Source organism: Equus asinus, chromosome 23 (genome assembly GCF_041296235.1).
Source record: "Equus asinus isolate D_3611 breed Donkey chromosome 23, EquAss-T2T_v2, whole genome shotgun sequence".
NCBI lineage: Eukaryota > Metazoa > Chordata > Mammalia > Perissodactyla > Equidae > Equus > Equus asinus.
The window spans coordinates 33,367,651-33,384,563 of NC_091812.1; the positions used below are offsets into that span (position 1 = coordinate 33,367,651).

At 45.7% G+C, this 16,913-nt stretch overlaps 1 protein-coding gene across 3 annotated transcripts in view; it reads right to left on the reverse strand.

Moving 5' to 3' along the window:
• Positions 1 to 16,563, reverse strand: part of MAMDC2 (MAM domain containing 2) — a 148,473-nt gene extending 131,910 nt beyond the window's left edge. For 2 of the 3 annotated variants that reach the window (XR_011497505.1, XM_044756647.2), the window contains exons 1-2: positions 15,910 to 16,198; positions 15,423 to 15,536 (exon numbers count right to left, since the gene is read on the reverse strand). Coding sequence is in view for 2 of the 3 variants with exons in the window: in XM_044756647.2 (XP_044612582.1) it covers positions 15,423 to 15,536; positions 15,910 to 15,943 (148 nt within the window). In the remaining variant the exon portion in view is untranslated. Of the gene's footprint in view, positions 1 to 15,422; positions 15,537 to 15,909 lie in introns of all 3 variants that reach the window. The other variant, XM_014845994.3, reaches the window with a different exon arrangement.
• Positions 16,564 to 16,913: the final 350 nt, after the last annotated feature.

Genomic DNA, 16,913 nt, shown 5'->3' on the forward strand with positions numbered 1-16,913 from the left:
TAGCAAGATGGTGGGATAGGCACTAGCTTTGGAGCAGAAAGACAGGGACTTGATCCCTGCTCTGGCTGTTGTGACCTGGGACAGGTTGAATCACCTCACCGGGTCTCAGTTGCTGCATCTTTAAAATGGAGATATCCACACAGATCATACAAGATTATAATGAGGTTTAGAGATAATATGGGCATAGTATCTGCAACACAGTAACTAATGCTGATTATTATTATATCATGGCTGAGGGTCTGATTGACAAGTAATTTTCCATACTATATTACCACTCCACAGAAGCAAGTGACTGGTCATTTAAGAGTTGAATACTGACCCTCTCAGCACAGTGTCTGTCAGGCCCTTGCATTTTAGTAGACAGATACACAATCACTGATCAACCGCCTAGGGCTATGCTTTCATGGCCAACTACTCATGAGTTTATTTCTATTTAGTCAAAACTCAAGACTGACATATATGTCTTTCTTTAGCTAAACTACAAAGTAAGTTTTATCATGCGATCATTTACCGCCCAAAGTGACAGTTTGTGGGGTCTGGAGAGTGGTAACAGTGACTGACCACTGCTCCTCTCAGCCTATAAGAAACCACTTGTAACCTTTGCATCCTCTCTGAGCCTGGGTAATGGCAGTTCTGTTGTCGTGTAGAGCTCCTGGACTAGAACTGCTCTCAGTGGTAGCAACTGGGACTACAGATTCACATGAGACAGACCTTTCTGGTTATCATATGCTGGATGTGGCCTGAGGGAAAGTGACAAATACCCAGGGTATTTATGGCCTTTTGCTTCATGCATCCAACATGCCTGTCAAAAGAGATTTCATGCTTCTTCCAGACCAGGCCCCTGTTTTCCCATCTCCATGGCTCATGCTGTTCCTGACACTTGATGTGACCAAAGAGCCTCTTGGTCACATCCACTGAGAGGCCTCCTCTTACCTGGTTGGCCTGTCCTTGCCAGCTCTCATTAACCCCTGAACTCCCAGGACCTTTTACGTCTTCCTGGCCATGGCGCTGGTCTCAATGGTAGTTGAGATAGTTACTATTCACATATCTTACTTCTTCTACTAGACTGGCAGCTCCTTGAGGGAAATACCTTTATTAGTCACCCCGATACCTTCCTTGCCTAGCACAGGTAGGCAAATGTTAAATGAATAAAATTAAGCTAAAGGTACTCACTCTGAAGAACAGGCCCTGGACCCTTATTACTCCATGGTGTCTTCAAACACATGTTCACATCCCATGGGATAGACTCTGGAAATCTTAAAAACAAACTCTCTAAACTGCAGTGTCTTCGTCCGTAAAGCGTACCTTCCTCATTGGGTCATGGAAAGAATTAGATGAGAGATGCACGTTCATATCCCACGTGTCAAAGACCTCACCCACTACAGAATGAAAAGACAACGAGAAAGACTGAGCTCACCATCTGCCTTTGTTCCAAGGGTGAAGGACTTTCATTGTCTCCGGCTTACATCCCTACTGGTTTGAGTCCTCAAGTCTTTTGCATAACCCAAGCAGATAAATATTACATTTTTCTTTTTGCGTGAGGATACTTGACTCATTTTCAAAACAAGACATCAAGATGATCCAGGAACACAAACCCTGGAGTTTGTCCAGAGAATGCCGGGCAGTCATGGGGACGCTTGGAGTCTGAGACTCTTGTAGGAGTTCCCAAAGTAATCTCATTTAGAACTTGGAACGAGGCAGGAATTCTTCTGCTGTCCCAGGGCCCTGTGCCATTTCTAAAGGAAAAGAATGATTTGAAATTTCCTCAAATTAGAACTTATTTGGTGGTAGGGCCCCTGTGTATGGAAGAATCTAGAAGAAATGATGTCCTCACATGTTTCCCTTAGTCATTCACATCAGAACTTAAGCTCAAAGTGCAGTGAAAAAAAAACCCAAATATTACAATTGCTATATCCTTCACAGAACACAGACTGGAGCCAAAAAACCTGTTAAAAAATACAGCCCTGCCACCTAGAATCCCTGTGACCTGCAAGTTGCGTTATCTCTGTATGCCTCACTTCCTTTAACCCTAAAATGAGGATGAAAATAGGACTCAACTCACTAAGTTGTTGGGAGTATTAAATTAGTTAATAACACCAAACACACAGAACAGTATATAGACGAGAGAAGTCACTCCGTAAGGGTTAGCTATTATCATAACCACGATTATGTCTATCACAAAAATCCTTTGAGACCCCATGTTAAGGGAGAATGGGAAAAGAGAATTGAAATAGCAGAGTCGTTATTTTCTTAGTCTTTGGAGACAAACAGGTTAAAATCCAGGCTCCATCAATTACTTGCTCTGTGACTTTGGGAAGGTTAAAAAAATCTCTAAACCCCAGTTTCCTCATCTGTAATGAGTATCTTCCTCATTTGGTCACTGTAAGAATTCAATGAGATTCCATATGCAAGGCACCTAGCACAGTGCTTAGCATACATTAATTACCCAATAAATGCTAGATACAATCACTGTTATCATTCAATAACCTACTGAGTCTTCTGGCTCAGTGCCAACACTCTTAGTACTCAGGAAACGTCTGCAAATGCAACCTTGGTCTTTTGAGTTTGTTCTAGCAACCCGGAAACGAGATCTAAGGATGGACGTAAAAAATGATCACTGATATGTCCATTCTCAACATATTTAAATAAAATATGCCAGGCATCCTCCTCAACTTCCAGCTGAGGGTACTTGACAGCAAGTCATTCTATAGTGCACCTCATGGTTGGCGATGGAGCCAAAGTGAAACTGAAACGCTGAATTTCCGCAGTTCACCATGCTTTGTCCGTCAAATGTTTCCAAGGAAAAGTTCTTAAACGATTTGAGTCTCAAATGCAGTGTCTTTGTGCATGACCGTGATTCACTGCACATTTGGATAGAGGGATGGTGAATATTATCTATTTTTCCAAGACCCATTAATTTTCTAAGAATTCCTAGACTACAAGGCTAATATTCTGCTCAGCAAGAGATCATTCATAAATGTGTCAAAACTTATTTTATGATAGGAATATAGTCACAAGATTATGAATGACTTCTTGATAACCAAAATCACAACCAAACGGAGTTAATTAAAAACACAAACCGTTTCACACCCTTTTCATCTTCCAGCAATTTTTATTGTGAGTTGCTGAGTTGTGGAAAGGTGAGAGGCTTAAGGGACATCTGAGGGACAGAAAAACTTTCCTAGCAACTGAGCTGTCCAATTTCAGCTGTTACACAAATAAGTCACCTGCATCTTCCCTCAAAAGTTGTTTAAGAGCATGCTTGACAGATGCGAGGGCCGCTGGATCAAACTTGAACATACCATTGTTGGTAATTATTGTTCTTTAAATGGGGGGTGGTCTACCTGGGACATATGATCTACAGCTACCAGCGTTTCCTTTTGAATTCAACACTCTTTAAAAGCACCTGTGTACGGAAAGCAAATTAAGTTCTGGTCCACAAGCCCAAGATTAAAAATGAATCATGCCATGGGGCTGGCCTGGTGGCATAGTGGTTAAGTTTGTGTGCTCTGCTTCAGTGGCCCAGAGTTCTTGGATTCAGATCCTGGGCATGGACCTACACATTGCTCATCAAGCCATGCTGTGGCAGCATCCTACATACAAAATGGAGGAAGATTGGCACAGATGTTAGCTCAGGAACAATCGTCCTCAAGCAAAAAGAGGAAGATTGGCAACAGATGTTAGCTCAGGGCCAATCTACTTCACCAAAAAAAAAAAAAAAAAAATCATGCCTCATGCCAATACTATACATCTTTAGATATGTTATCTGTGACATCACTTTTATTTTACAATATTCAGTAGAGAATCATGTGTAGGTAGTTTGTTGACTATTTTATGTTGACAACAAAGATGAAAGTCTGCAGGGCTAATATATAACCTAGGATATCTTAGGTTTTTTTCAGTTATTCCTAAGTATCAAATGTGAGTTCAAAAGGGTCTGCTCTTCAGTGCTGATTCTTAAAAAAACAGATACTATTTAACTCATATTTTCCTCATCAGAATTTGTAGAAAAGGAAAAAAGTTTTCAGAAACAGTGTGATTTCAGATGCTTATTTCCAATTTTTAGGATTTGTAATGGAAAACCAAAGGGTTTCCATAACGCTTATATTTTAAAATGGGCAGGGTCAAAACACACTTCAAAGGAAAATTCTATAGTCTATTACCAATTTTTAATAAAGTTTTTACAAAAATAGAAGAAATCTGTAGAAACTTAAAAAAGAAAACTTTAGTTCCAGACGAAATGGTCTTAGTCATAAAATATTGGTAAGCAAAGAAGGAAGTTTCTCAGTGAAGTGAGAGCATATTAAAGTCATCTTCATTATAAGTACGGCCCCAAATAACACTTCAGCTCTCCTTGGCAGCGAGGCAAAAGTTTTTCAAATAAGGAATGGAAATTTCTCTAAGCATAGAGCGAACTTATATATCACATTGCTGTATAGCAACATTGCCATTCTGTTAAGAGTAATAGAAGGAAGAAGTACCAAACTGCTTATCTAGGAGGGTAACTGACTTGCAAAAACATTTATCTTGTACTCTTTCAATTCGTTCACAGTAGGAAGGGATGAATTCAAAGTTTAGGAGTATTCCTTAAGACTGCCAAAGTATTTTAGGTCAAGCTGTAAATTTTCCCTGAAGTTTTCTGCCAAGATTATGCCGAGGATGGAGAAGAGAATCCTTCAAATGGTTCCAAGACCAAACTAATCTGTTTTGGAAAAAATAAGTAAAATTACATTTCCCTATCTCGGCTTGATGCCTCCTTGATTGCAAAGGCTACTACTGCATGGCAGGCACTCTTGTCATAGCTGAGGCTTAGAACTCAGGGGAAGGAGTTGGAAGGCTGGAACACCATCAATATTTCGCAGGGGGTTCCCACCATCTCTAGAGAAGCGTAAATCCTCCAGGTGTGTCTTCCTTGGTCCTGACCCCTGGAAATACAATGGCATCATCCTACTCACAGATGGGACAGGGCGTAGGGCCAAACGAAGCTCAAGTCTTTGGAACCAGGTGGGCTTGTGTCCATCTTGACTCTCTAACTGTATTGCCTTTTATCTTAATCTCTCTGAGTCTCACACTTCCTCATCTACAAAATGCTGATAATAACCACCTGCTAGGATTGTTGTGAAGGTTAGAGACAACCACAATAAATGTACTTGGCGTACACCAAGAAATGCTACCTATGGACCACAGAACCTGGCTGCATAGGGAGCTACTGTGTAAATGTTTTATTAGGTTTCACTCCACACTTCTCATTGGCAACTACTCCTAGAACAGAAATAGAATACGCCACACCATTAAAGTTTTCTTATACCCAAAACATTCTCTTGTAGCTTACAAAAAGTTTGGTTTTGCTTTTCAATAAGGAAGTTGCAGGATGCATCATAATTACCACAGATCGGGCCCAATCTCCTACGTCTTCCGCATTTAGAGTAGGACTAAAATTCCACACATTTTGAAGTCGACACTCAAGTGTTATTTTTCCACTCGGTGGAGGGCTCTTGGGTTATGTGGGCCAAAGAAATGTGTATGTTCTTAAGGTTTCTGAACTGTCACTGTGGAAATCGGGTCTATGGCAGAGCTAATGAGGAGACCCCCACTCTCCTGAATCTACCTTCTTTACTGGGCCCTTCCTCTGGCTCCATAAACAAGCTCGTCTCCCCATCTTAAAAAACAAAGCAAAACAAAAAATCTTTCATCTCAAGTTTCTTTGTAGGTATGGTTGAACTTCTCTCTGAGAAAGAGAACATCCAAACTTCTTTCCTGAGAATTCTCTGCTAACTGTAGACACTTCCCCTTCATTCTTCCACCAGGGCAGTCTGGTTCTGCCCTCACCATTCCACAAGGACCGCATACATTCAGGCACCTAATTGCCATTTCCAACAGACAAATCATACTGGGCCCACCTCTCTGCTGACCTGGATCCTATTGATCACAGCCTCCTACTGGAACACCCAACTCCTCTGGCTTCTGTGGCCCCGCACTTTCCTAATTCTCCTCAAACACGTCCAGTTCCCTCTGTTTCTTTCATTCCGCCACCCCCTTCCTGTATCTAATCGGTAAACATGAATTTAAGGCTCCATCCTCAGGCTCCTGCTGTTATCACTTCATACATTCTCCTTGGGGGATCTTATCTCTGCCCAAGATTTCAACCACTATCTTAATGCTGAAGATTCCCACAGCCATAGTACTGGCCGGACTGTACCTGACCTTCAGATTCTTACATCAAAGACCTGCTGACCACTTCTACCTGGATGTTTCCTAGGGAACTCAGAACTGAATACATCTTCTTCTCCCCTAACATCATATTCTCTTTGAAATTCTCTCAACTCTTGGCATCACCAAACAAACAGGTGACCAAACTAGAAATTTGGGAGTCACTGTCCCTCTGATTCATCATGCCCACCCAATCAATCATCAAGTCTGCCAACTTAGTCCCCTTTATCATGTTTTATTTAGTCCCCCCCTTTCACCCTTATCCCCCTATCCTATTTCAAGCCCTCATCATCTCTCAGCTGGACCACTCGATTGTCCCTGACTAACCTCCCCGGGGGTCTCTCTCTCTCAAATTGACCCTCCTCACAGTTATTGGACTGGACCGCAGGCCACATCATGACTCATTGTCTACAGGATAGTGAACAGACGGGTTCAGCAGAGCAGTAACAAATGTCCAGTGGCAAAGTCACACAAATGGTTCCCCCAGAAGGATCTTGCCTACACTCTGCATCTCTTTCTTCTTGCCCAAATACAGCTCTCTAGAGTTTCTGCTGATTGAGAGCTAACTGATGCCTTTCCAATAAACTCCTTTTCTGCTCAAACAGCCAACTTATGCTGTTTGCAATGAAGATCCTTGACTAGTATATAATTCCATTTGCTCTCTCCCATAATTACAGATTCGCGTTTCCTCCTATTGGTCTCCAGCTGCCAGAGGGCAGGGACCACGACCACGTATGTACTCCCTGTTCCCTACGTACTCCAACTACAAATATAGTGCTTGAAGGATGGTGGGCACTCACATGCTTGTGGATAGAATGAAGATTCTCTAGCTTTTTCTGTAAAATATATGATTCATTCATATAAGACTATGAAGTTATGGTATGGTACCACTTACTTTGTTTTATTATCTTATTCTTAACCTCAGAATCCCCTAAAACACACAGAAATGTCTCACAAAGTAGAGAAAGCAAATATTCTGGCAGATCTCACTGAATCAGAAACCTCATTCTTTGGTTTCTCCGTTAGTCACACCACGAGGCAAGAGCTTTCTTCTAGGAGCAGACAAATATCTCCACCTTCCTTTACCCATCAAGGTGGGTACTACTGACGTCTCACACTCAGGTTCCTTAGAAACAACAGCTCTCAAAAGCTAGTTCAAAGTCCGATAATCTTTTGCCAAAAATACTTTTCAGACCAAGCCGTGTCACTCTCAAGGTCGCACTTGGATTGTTTGTGATGGCAGACGATCAAGGGGCTCGAGCAGCCCTGATGACTAAATAATCCAAGGGCTATTTGTCTGTTGGTATGTCAGGGAAGAAACAGACCATGTCTTGGTGAGGCGAGCTGAAATACTGCCTCGCTGTTCTATCTGGAAATTACAACAGAAGCCTCCAAAGTCGTCGAGGTGCTCTGGTAGGAAGGACGGTTAAGCACAACCTCTTTCACCATAGGAAAAATGTCAAAGGTTTTCTGTTTTTTCCATCAACCTCAATAAGGGCTTTGGAGATTGGTTAAATTCAAAGTGTTTGTTGATACCACATTCTGTTTGTCAGGGGTTGTGACAAATAGGGAGGATGTGAGCCCTGTTCTCAAAGATGTACCACTCTGATGAGGTGAAGGGGTGTGGACTCCAATAAGGAGATACTAAGGCGCAGATTTACAAGGTGGAAAGTGAAGAGAGCCAAGGCAAGGGGCAGAAGGGAGGGAAGGGAGACATTCATTTACCTGGGAAACTCAGGGAATGTTCCAAGGAAGAGCCAGACCTTAAAGCAGGGAGAGGATTTAAAAAGGCCAGGATGGGGCAGGGGAATAAAAAAAGCAGGATAATGGAGGTGCAGACAATAGTGCAAACAGAGCAAGGAGGCAAGAAATTAAAGGGCATGTTGAATGAGCAGCACATCAAGGATTAACGGGAGGGAAGAAGAGAAATATAATTTGGGGCAAATCATGAAGGACCCTGAGTGCCAAGCGAGGCAGTTTGCACCTATCTTGTGGGCAACTGGTCATGATCAAAGCATTCTTAACAAGATGGCATGCCTACTTTCTTACATCTGGGTAGGGGGTGGGGGGGTGGGGGTGCTGGCGGTCTTCTAATGCACTGTCCCCAACCCTGGCTGCATATTGGAATCACCTGGGGAGTTTATTCACTTGTTAGCGTATGTGTGTGTTTGTTAACAGTGCCAAGTCTGGCCCCATTTCTGGCCAAATAAATCAGAATCTCTTGTGGTAGGGCCTGGATATGGCTATTTTTTAAATTTTATTTTACTTTTTGCTGAGGAAGATTTGCTCTCAACTAACATTTGTTGCCAATCTTCCTCTTTTTGTATGTGAGCTGCCACCACAGTGTGGCCACCAATGAGTGGTGTAGGTCCATACCCAGAAACCGAACCCAGGGTGCCAAAGCAAAGCGTGCCAAACTTAACCACTAAGCCACCAGGGCTGGCCCTGGACATGGCTATTTTTGAAGAAATTTTTAGGTGATTTTAATGTCCAGTCAGGGTTGAGATCCATTGGCCTAAGATATTGGTAAGAGAATTTCTCTAGAAATTCTTACCTTTGTCGGGAATGCTTAGCTGATATTAGGTATGACATTATGCTTTGCTTAATTAGGTGCGGACTAATGAATATGACAGAAATTTCTGATATACTGTGAAAGTTCCTTGCTCTTAAATAACTTCCTCATTTATCACTAGCAACCTGTTCTGTGTTATACACTACCTTCTTCCTGAAGGTATTATTTACACATAAATATACAGGCACAGATATACAGATACATAATTAAACACTCCAAGAACCTAGACTTGAATACATGAATACGTTTATATGATTGAGTTGATTAAGACAAACATAAGAAAATTGAGGGAGAGTGGTGGGGTAATTAGCAGACGTGAAAATCAGGGTTGACCAGCCAAGATGCTCAAGACCCGTTCAACTACCTGCTGGCCTTATTTATCATGATGCCCATCACTTCTATTAACGTAAATAGGTTTCATTCAAATTCTTAGACATCAAATATTGTTTAATAAGAGACAGAAGTAGGACTACTGCTGGGGTGACCTACCAAAGGGGTTCTGCTATTTTAAGAACCAGGATTTTTTATAAATACTATATCCCAAGATGCAAGTCACAAACATGGTGACTGTATGCTCAGAGATTTGAAGGTGGCAATGAAAGCAGAAAGGCCTATGACAAGAAATTATTTTTTCCTTCCAACACATTGTGACCATAGCCAACTTCTGCAATTATGAGAAGGGAAGCATCCTAAAAATCACCAGGCATCTTGTTGGGGATCAGGCCAGGAGCTGGGTAGCAACCTCCCATTCAGTAAGTCTAATTTGAGAAGGGAGGAACCCAGACTGGGTGTTGGCCTTGATAGGAAGGAGGTTGGCCAGACAGAGCCTACATCCAGAGAGGTCAGTCAAGGCAGGGAAGAGAAGGTAGATGTTACCAGTCCGGGAAGGTTAAGTCCCAAATGAAGGGGCCAGGCAAGAGAACCCAAGACCCCAGAGTGATTGACAGGGAGGCCAAGGGTTAGGGACCTACCCAAAAACTTAGGGGATGAGAGATCAGTTTGGCTAGGGGTCTTATAGAAGGCACTAGCACCAGGGAGTGTGATGGGCGCTCAATCACCAGCTCTGTGGAACAGATAGGTAGGGAAGAGCAGGCTAGGGTGGGAGAGTGATGAGGCAGGGAGCAAAGCACTCCTGACAAAAGTCAAGAATTTATAGAGAAAAAAGTCTAAGTCATTGGGAGAGACTATAAGCCAAATGTGAAATTCAGTCTTATTACTTTCCTTCCACACCTTATTCAGCCACACAAAAGTTAGATGGCCAAGAGGCTCGCCAACGCTTAATATAGAGCCAAACAAAAGAAAAAGAAAGTTCTTCCTCTGGTTGGAATGAAGAACAAATGGCAAAACTATAATCAAAAGAAAATGACATACACAACTATGTACTGGGACTTTGAGGAGGAAAAAAGAGAAAACGACAATCTCCTGAGCTCCCCAGAAGTTATGTTAGAAAGTCATGTTCTTCTGAATTAGAAGACATCATGATTGATTAAATACAAATCTAGTAATAGTAAGAGTAAGAATAATAACAGATTACATGTACAAAGTGCTCATTACATGTTAAATGTATTCACATATTTAATCTTCACAACAATCTTATGACATAGCTACTTTTATTATCTTCATTTTACAGTAGAGGAAACTGAGACACAGAGAGTTAAATAACTTGCCCAAGGCCACACAGCTCGAAAAGGCAGAGCCAGGATCCTAATCCAAGCTGTTCAGTTCCAGAGTTCGTATTAACCACTAGGCTTACGTTGCTTCTCAAGATACGCAACCACCTTTGAGAGGGCAGAATGAACCAGAGGCACACAGGAAAATGCATAAGGACCCTTTAATCATCCAATACTGGATTCATTCATTCAACAAATTCGTTCATTCGACAAATATTTATTGAGCATTTACTATGTGCCAAGCCCTTTTCTAGATGCTGCAGATTGCAGGCAGGAGGGATTGCTACATATCTGAAAGAGTGAATAAATGCACTGTGTGACATAAAATGTAGTGGTTTGTGGGTTGGTAAGCCTAAAGACTGTACCTTGGGAACCATGTTCTTCCACGCAGATGAAATATAATTACATCTCTGAGGAAGCGTTTCCAACATGTTATAGAGTCTAATTAACACACTCAAGGTCCAGGGTCCAGGACCCAGTGGAGAAAGGGATGCTAGAAGAGGCAGCAGTCCTGGAGGGAAGAACAGGTGGAGAGGCGAGGAAATGAGGCCCTGCCTGGGGCTGCCACTCTTGGTCTGTGACCATGACCATAGCCTGTCTGGGTCCAGGTGTGCTCCTCTGTAAAATAAGGAGGTTGTACTGGGTGACTTCTAAGGCCCAGCTCTAGGATCTAGGATCCCAGGCAGAGCTGGGGTGGAACCAATGCTGTGCTCAGGCACAGTGCATGATAGCCACACTCAACCTGACAGCAGGAATAGCCAGGGCAGCCCCGGGAAATGCCATATGATACGGTAGGTAAAACTTCGCCAATTCCTGGGGTCGACCAGCTCTCTGAGAGGCAGCCAAGGAACAACCCGGATCCATGCTGCTCTCCAACCTCTTAACGAAGTGGGGGCTGTGTTTCTGCTAAGAGAACACCAAGAGCCCAGCAAGCAGAGGTGATGCAGGTTCAAGCAGGCCCACGGGGCAGGAACTGCCTGATGAACTGCTGATGTCGGGGCGGGGGCGGGGATGCTGAGTCAGCCCCCCACCGGGAAAAGAGTTGCAATCCACAGGATGCAAGGACTGGTCCTCTTCTCCCAGGAAAGCCCCTTGGGATCCTGGCCAGACTTTTGGCTCTAGCTGGGCCTCAAGAAATATCAGGCAAAATTTACCACTATTAATAATAATTGGCACATGACTGAGTGCAGAACTGAAACCCAGATGGCCAAGTGTCCGAAAGTGTCCTTAAGAGAAAAGGAAGGGGTCTGGGTGAAGAAAGGGGTGTCAGAAAGAGACACACACATACACTTAGAATGCTAGTCTACCATCTCCCCCACCCCCGTCCCTTGGTTGTGCCACACCTCTAGTTGGCTGCCCTGCCTCAGATTCCATCACTTGCTCCAAGGTGCAAATACCATCCAAACTGCCTGTGTTAGGCAATTTCTCAAATCCTGACCCCTATTGTTGTAGGAAAAAAACGCCTTCCCTACAGCAAGCACTTTGAATTTCCTTTTTACCTCCTCTTAACCTGATACATTTCCACATCTATCTTCCGCTCCCAAGCGGCTTAGTGGTCCAGACTTCTAATTAAGGAGGAATACCTGGATTTGGATTTTCCTCCTCCCTTCCTCAGTTTCTACAATGGAGTTAGGTTAAATGTGCCAAGCCAAAATGTCCAAAACTTAGAGTGCAGCCAAAATCCACCCGATGACTAATTTGAATTGTGACTCTTCCGAAGAGAGGCCAACTTCACGGTCTCCAAGCTCCTCAGCGGTGGGCTCCTGCCCCCACACTAGCACTGGGGAAATGGTACCAACAGTCTGGATTTCAGCTAAGAACCACTGTTCAAAGGGGTTCCAGTATTCTCTGAACTGCAAATGAATAAAGAAAAAGATTTCAGAGGACAAATGAATGAATAAAGAAGATTTTTATAAGGTAAAATAGACCTCTTCTTGTGTGGATTTAATTCAAACCTGAAACTTAGAAGCGAGTTCAAATTTGCATCTGATAGAACCTCACCTTCCTTGACAAGCTGGGGAACATGAAAATATTCTACAAAAACATAGAGGGAAATCATAAAAACAAGGCAGCTATTGGTGAAACCAGAAAGTAGACCAGGCTAGGTTGCAGCCCCGGTCCGGTCACCTGCCCTGGTGCCACCTGGTCCCTGGGGGTGCCCTTCGTTGTGGACACAACCCTAGCCAACACACTGCCATGTCCAAACTCACCTATTCTGTGCCTAGTAGAGATGAAGCATATTTCAAAACGGCCATGAACTAGGGACACTGGAATTGTCATTGAAGATGCTTAGAGACCTAACACTCAAAATAAACCAAAAGAGTGGACCTCAAAAACAATTTAGGGCAGCTGGGGAGATATTCTGAGACAACTCTCCCCAGATTTGAATCTCCTGTGATGAAAATCTAATTGGCAGATTTTTGTCGTTACCGAACTCCCCTCCCTGGGCTCTAGCATTGTTCTCTCCACTGTAAATTAACCTAGTGGCCAAGGACATACAGAAAGTGACATTTGTGTTCCAAAGACTTGTGGGCAAAAGTCCCTGAAACCTACGACTTTCTATGGTGGATCCAACACATGGAGGTGGATGGAACCAGTTTCCAAGGTTTTCTGCAGCAAAATGAAGTACATTTGCAGAAAGGCTTGTGAGCAGCTTGCCAAAATTCAGCCTGGGACAATTTTATTATCTTTAATTTACCAACCTAGAAATGGGTTTACAACGGAAATTCTTAGCGATGGCTTCTCAGCAGGCAACCACAGCAGCTGGCACACACCTACCTCACTGCCCCTCTGGTGTGGACTGTTACGTCCAAGTTCTGGCCTTTGAAAAACTCCGTCTGTAACAACGGAAGCCTAACCTGCCTGCTCCGCCTGGAGCACTCAGGGGAGAGTGAATTAACTTTGCCCAGCCAGTAGTCCCATTCCTGAGCCAGAGAGCAGTGGCTGTTAGAAGTTAGAAAGAAAGCAAAAAGGAAAGCAACAGTGCCTTCATTATACTGTTAAACCATAATCACCTTTTCCTATAAGCATCTTCCTGTTTTCCCTGAAGGAGCACTGGTTTAACTGCCACTGCTGCAGAGGTGCCAGCTCAGCAGAGAGCACTTCCTGTGGGTCTGGGAGGCGGCTGAGTTCAGCAGGCTGTGGCAGGCCCACTGACCCAGGAGTGGGCTGTGCGAGGCCACTGTCCTGACAGAGGACTGGCAGTGGGGGCTCAGCGGTGATGGTGACTCCCTTTTCTCAGAGCCAGGACTAGGGGGAGGCAAGAGAGGTGTCAAGGCCACAAGATTTAAGGAGTTTTCACTCTCAGGGTCATGCAAGTGGCCCCTTTGTCCTAGTCCCAGCCCAGCCCAGGGCCACCAGCAGAGGGGTGTGTGTGTGTATGTGTGTGAACACACATTGTGAAGGTCTGTGGTTCTCAAAGTGTGAGCCCCAGACCAGCAGCATCACCTGGGAGCTTGGTAGGAATGCAGATTCTCAGGCCTGACCCCAGACTCACCAAATCTGAAACTCAGGGGATGGGGCCCAGCAATCTGTATCTTAACACGCTCACCAGGGAAATCGATGCAGCTAAAGTTTGAGAAGCACTGTGCTAGACAAGAAAGTGCTCCAAAGCCAGTCACGTACCCTCTGTCAGGCCATGTCTCAAAATGCTTCACATGCAACAAGAACAGGGAAAAGGACGGGGTGGTGAGAAGAAAGAGACTTTCCTAAGGCCATTAGCAAGGTAGGAATCCCTCAGATAATAAATCAGGAATTGCTTTTTCCCAGCTACCCCTAAGTAAACTGCAATAGTCAGCACATGGCGATTGTTGACACTAAATAAAGATTACACTGAGCTAGTTCCCTCCTGCTTCCGCCCCTAACTAGACAGCTCAGAGCTAGCCACTCAGTGACACCAAGTGACAGGGGCCAGCCATTTGAATATTCTAAGGCTGAGATTCCCTCCTCTGTAAGATAGGGCTGACATCTCCTACCTGGGAGGGTCAGAGAAGCTAATGTGTGCAAGCCCCCAGACAGAAGCCTGGGGCAAAGTGAGTTGTGGTGATAGTTCATAGTTCCTAACCAGCGGTTCTGGGCTCCCCCCTCCTCCAGGGAGCCAGCCTAGATGACTTGGGGGCCTGAGGAGTTGTCCTCAGTTGTGGGAGGGGAAGGAGGTTAGCAGATCTCCTTTCTGTTGCAGGGTATTTTAAAGGAGGTTATTTCCCAGTCCAGATGGCCTGGGGCATCAGGCTTCTAAATGGGGTGACACAAGTGAGTGAGAAAGGAAAGGAGGCGGGACGCCCAGTGCCTGCTGTTGGACACTGAAGAACTGCTTATTTTTCACTATATAATGAAGGGTAAGAAGATACATCCGAAAACTCCACATTTAAACTTTGTCACTAGAACCCAGATGGTGCGTAGTGGTGAGACAATGACCAAGGCCAGGCAGCTGAGTGACCTCAGGCATACGGTCATGGACTCGGTCTCCTCCTTTGCCAAGTGCTGGATTCTAAGTACAACAACAGTACGAAGATGAAGTCAGGCAACAAAAAGCTGTCAAGCACAACATAAATGTGAGCTTTCAGGACTGAGGTTCCATCACAGAATCACGGAACCATTTCTACTGAGTGGGAAGAGAACTCTCCCCATCCAACTTTCTCAACTTACAAAGGTGTCTACTGAGGACAAGAGAGGCTGACGACATTCAGGAGCTGTGCCTCTTTTCTCTCTTCCACTCAGGAGCACTGGGGGGAGGGGGAAAATCTCAGAGCTTCTTCCCACAGCCCAGGTAAACAAAGGACCCCCCCCCCCTTCCCCGCCCCCTTTCTCCCTTGGCCATCCAGGCAGCACAGCTGAGGGTTAGAAGGAGGATCCATGACTCACACTTTTCCTCCGGAGGGGATTTAACTCCAAGATAACATTACCCACGTGAAAGAGCCAGCCAGCAGGAGGGAAGTTCACCTCGGGCGCCCGTGCACTGAGCCCCTTACCTTCCTCATTTAAAATCCACGGCAGGAACGCGAACACCGAGTCGAAGCCACAGGTGCTCTCCTCAAAGGCACAGGACCCAGTAGGCAGGTCCAGCGCCCCAGCCAGCTGCAGGGCTGCGGGCACAAAGCGAGTTTCCCTTAGGCTCGCACCGGGAGCCTTGGCAGCAACTCGGGGCGCCCCAGGGGACTACCTGGTGAAAGGGGGGGGGGAGGAGAGTGGGGGGGAGGAGGGCGGGGGGCGAAGAGAGATGCACTGCTGTCCCCCTCTCTTCCCGTCCCCGGGCGCTTCCACTGCACGACCCCACGCCCACCCCATCGCCACCCCAGGCGTGGCTTGGGGAGGGAAGTTAGCGGCTGTGGAGAGAAATCGGGAGGCGCCCTCGGATGGTCCAACCCAGGACGGCCACTCTGGCAGGCCACCGGGCTGCAGGAGCGGGAGGGGGTCACCAGAGCGCCCCCCGGGGGTACCCCCGTGTCCAGGCCTTACCTTGCACTGCCAGGAGGACGCCCCTTAACAGCATTGTCGCGCTTCAGGGAGTAGAACCGGAAAGGGGTACACGCTGCCAGCTAGCTGGGACCGGCTGCTCCTGGTGGAAGGGAGCGTGGGAGGCGGGGGCGCCGGGAACGCGGGGAGGGAGAAGTGGAGAGGCCAAGTGTGCACTAGGAGCTGCCCAACTTTGCAAAGCGGCTCCCGGATCCAAGCGGAAAGCTGAGGGAGCCTGAATGGAGAGCGCCGCTCGCTCGGCTGCTGCCGCGGGGCTGCTCGCGTCCCAAGTGAAGCCGGCCCACCGCACAGCTGGTCCTGGGCGAGGATAGGGCTGGGCGGGGAGGAGACAACTGCACACTTTTGAAAAGCCAGCCAGGACTGGCTGGGAGAGAGGAGAGGTCAGGATGCGGTGCGTGGCTCAGGGTTTTAAAGCTTGAGATCAGAACCCTTGTAGACACTTGCAAGAGGCAGGCCTTCCAGGAGCCCCTAGGCTGGAATGGGACTGGAGACGACCTGCTCCGCCCATCCGCGGTGGGAACCAGCTTATTAATGGGGACAGCCTCCCCGCATCTGGCATGCCAGTCCTGCAGGGCTGGCCCTAATTTTAACTTCTTCTCCCCAAAATGGAAGAGGGTGGAATTCTCCTGGGAAAACCTAGAGGAAGAATTGGAAACTGTTGGGTGGAATAAGCTTTCTATCTCAGGAGTTTCAGCGTGTATGGCCCAGTCAAGCTAACCCTGGACTACCACCCCCCTTTTTTTAGCAGTGGAATGTCTGGCATGCCTGGTGCTCGGCATTCCCTCCGTCCGGTGAAATGGGGGCATTCCTCCCCTCCAAAGAGCCATGATAAATTAGTAGAAGGTTTCTAAACAGGGATGTGGGGGATGGGGGTGATGATATGGGGAAGGGGAGCAAATTTGCTACAAATTTGCTCTGAGCACTAGGTGGGTCTTTAAAAATGTTCTCTTCCAGTAAAGAAAATGGTACTGGTGTGTGTGTGGGGG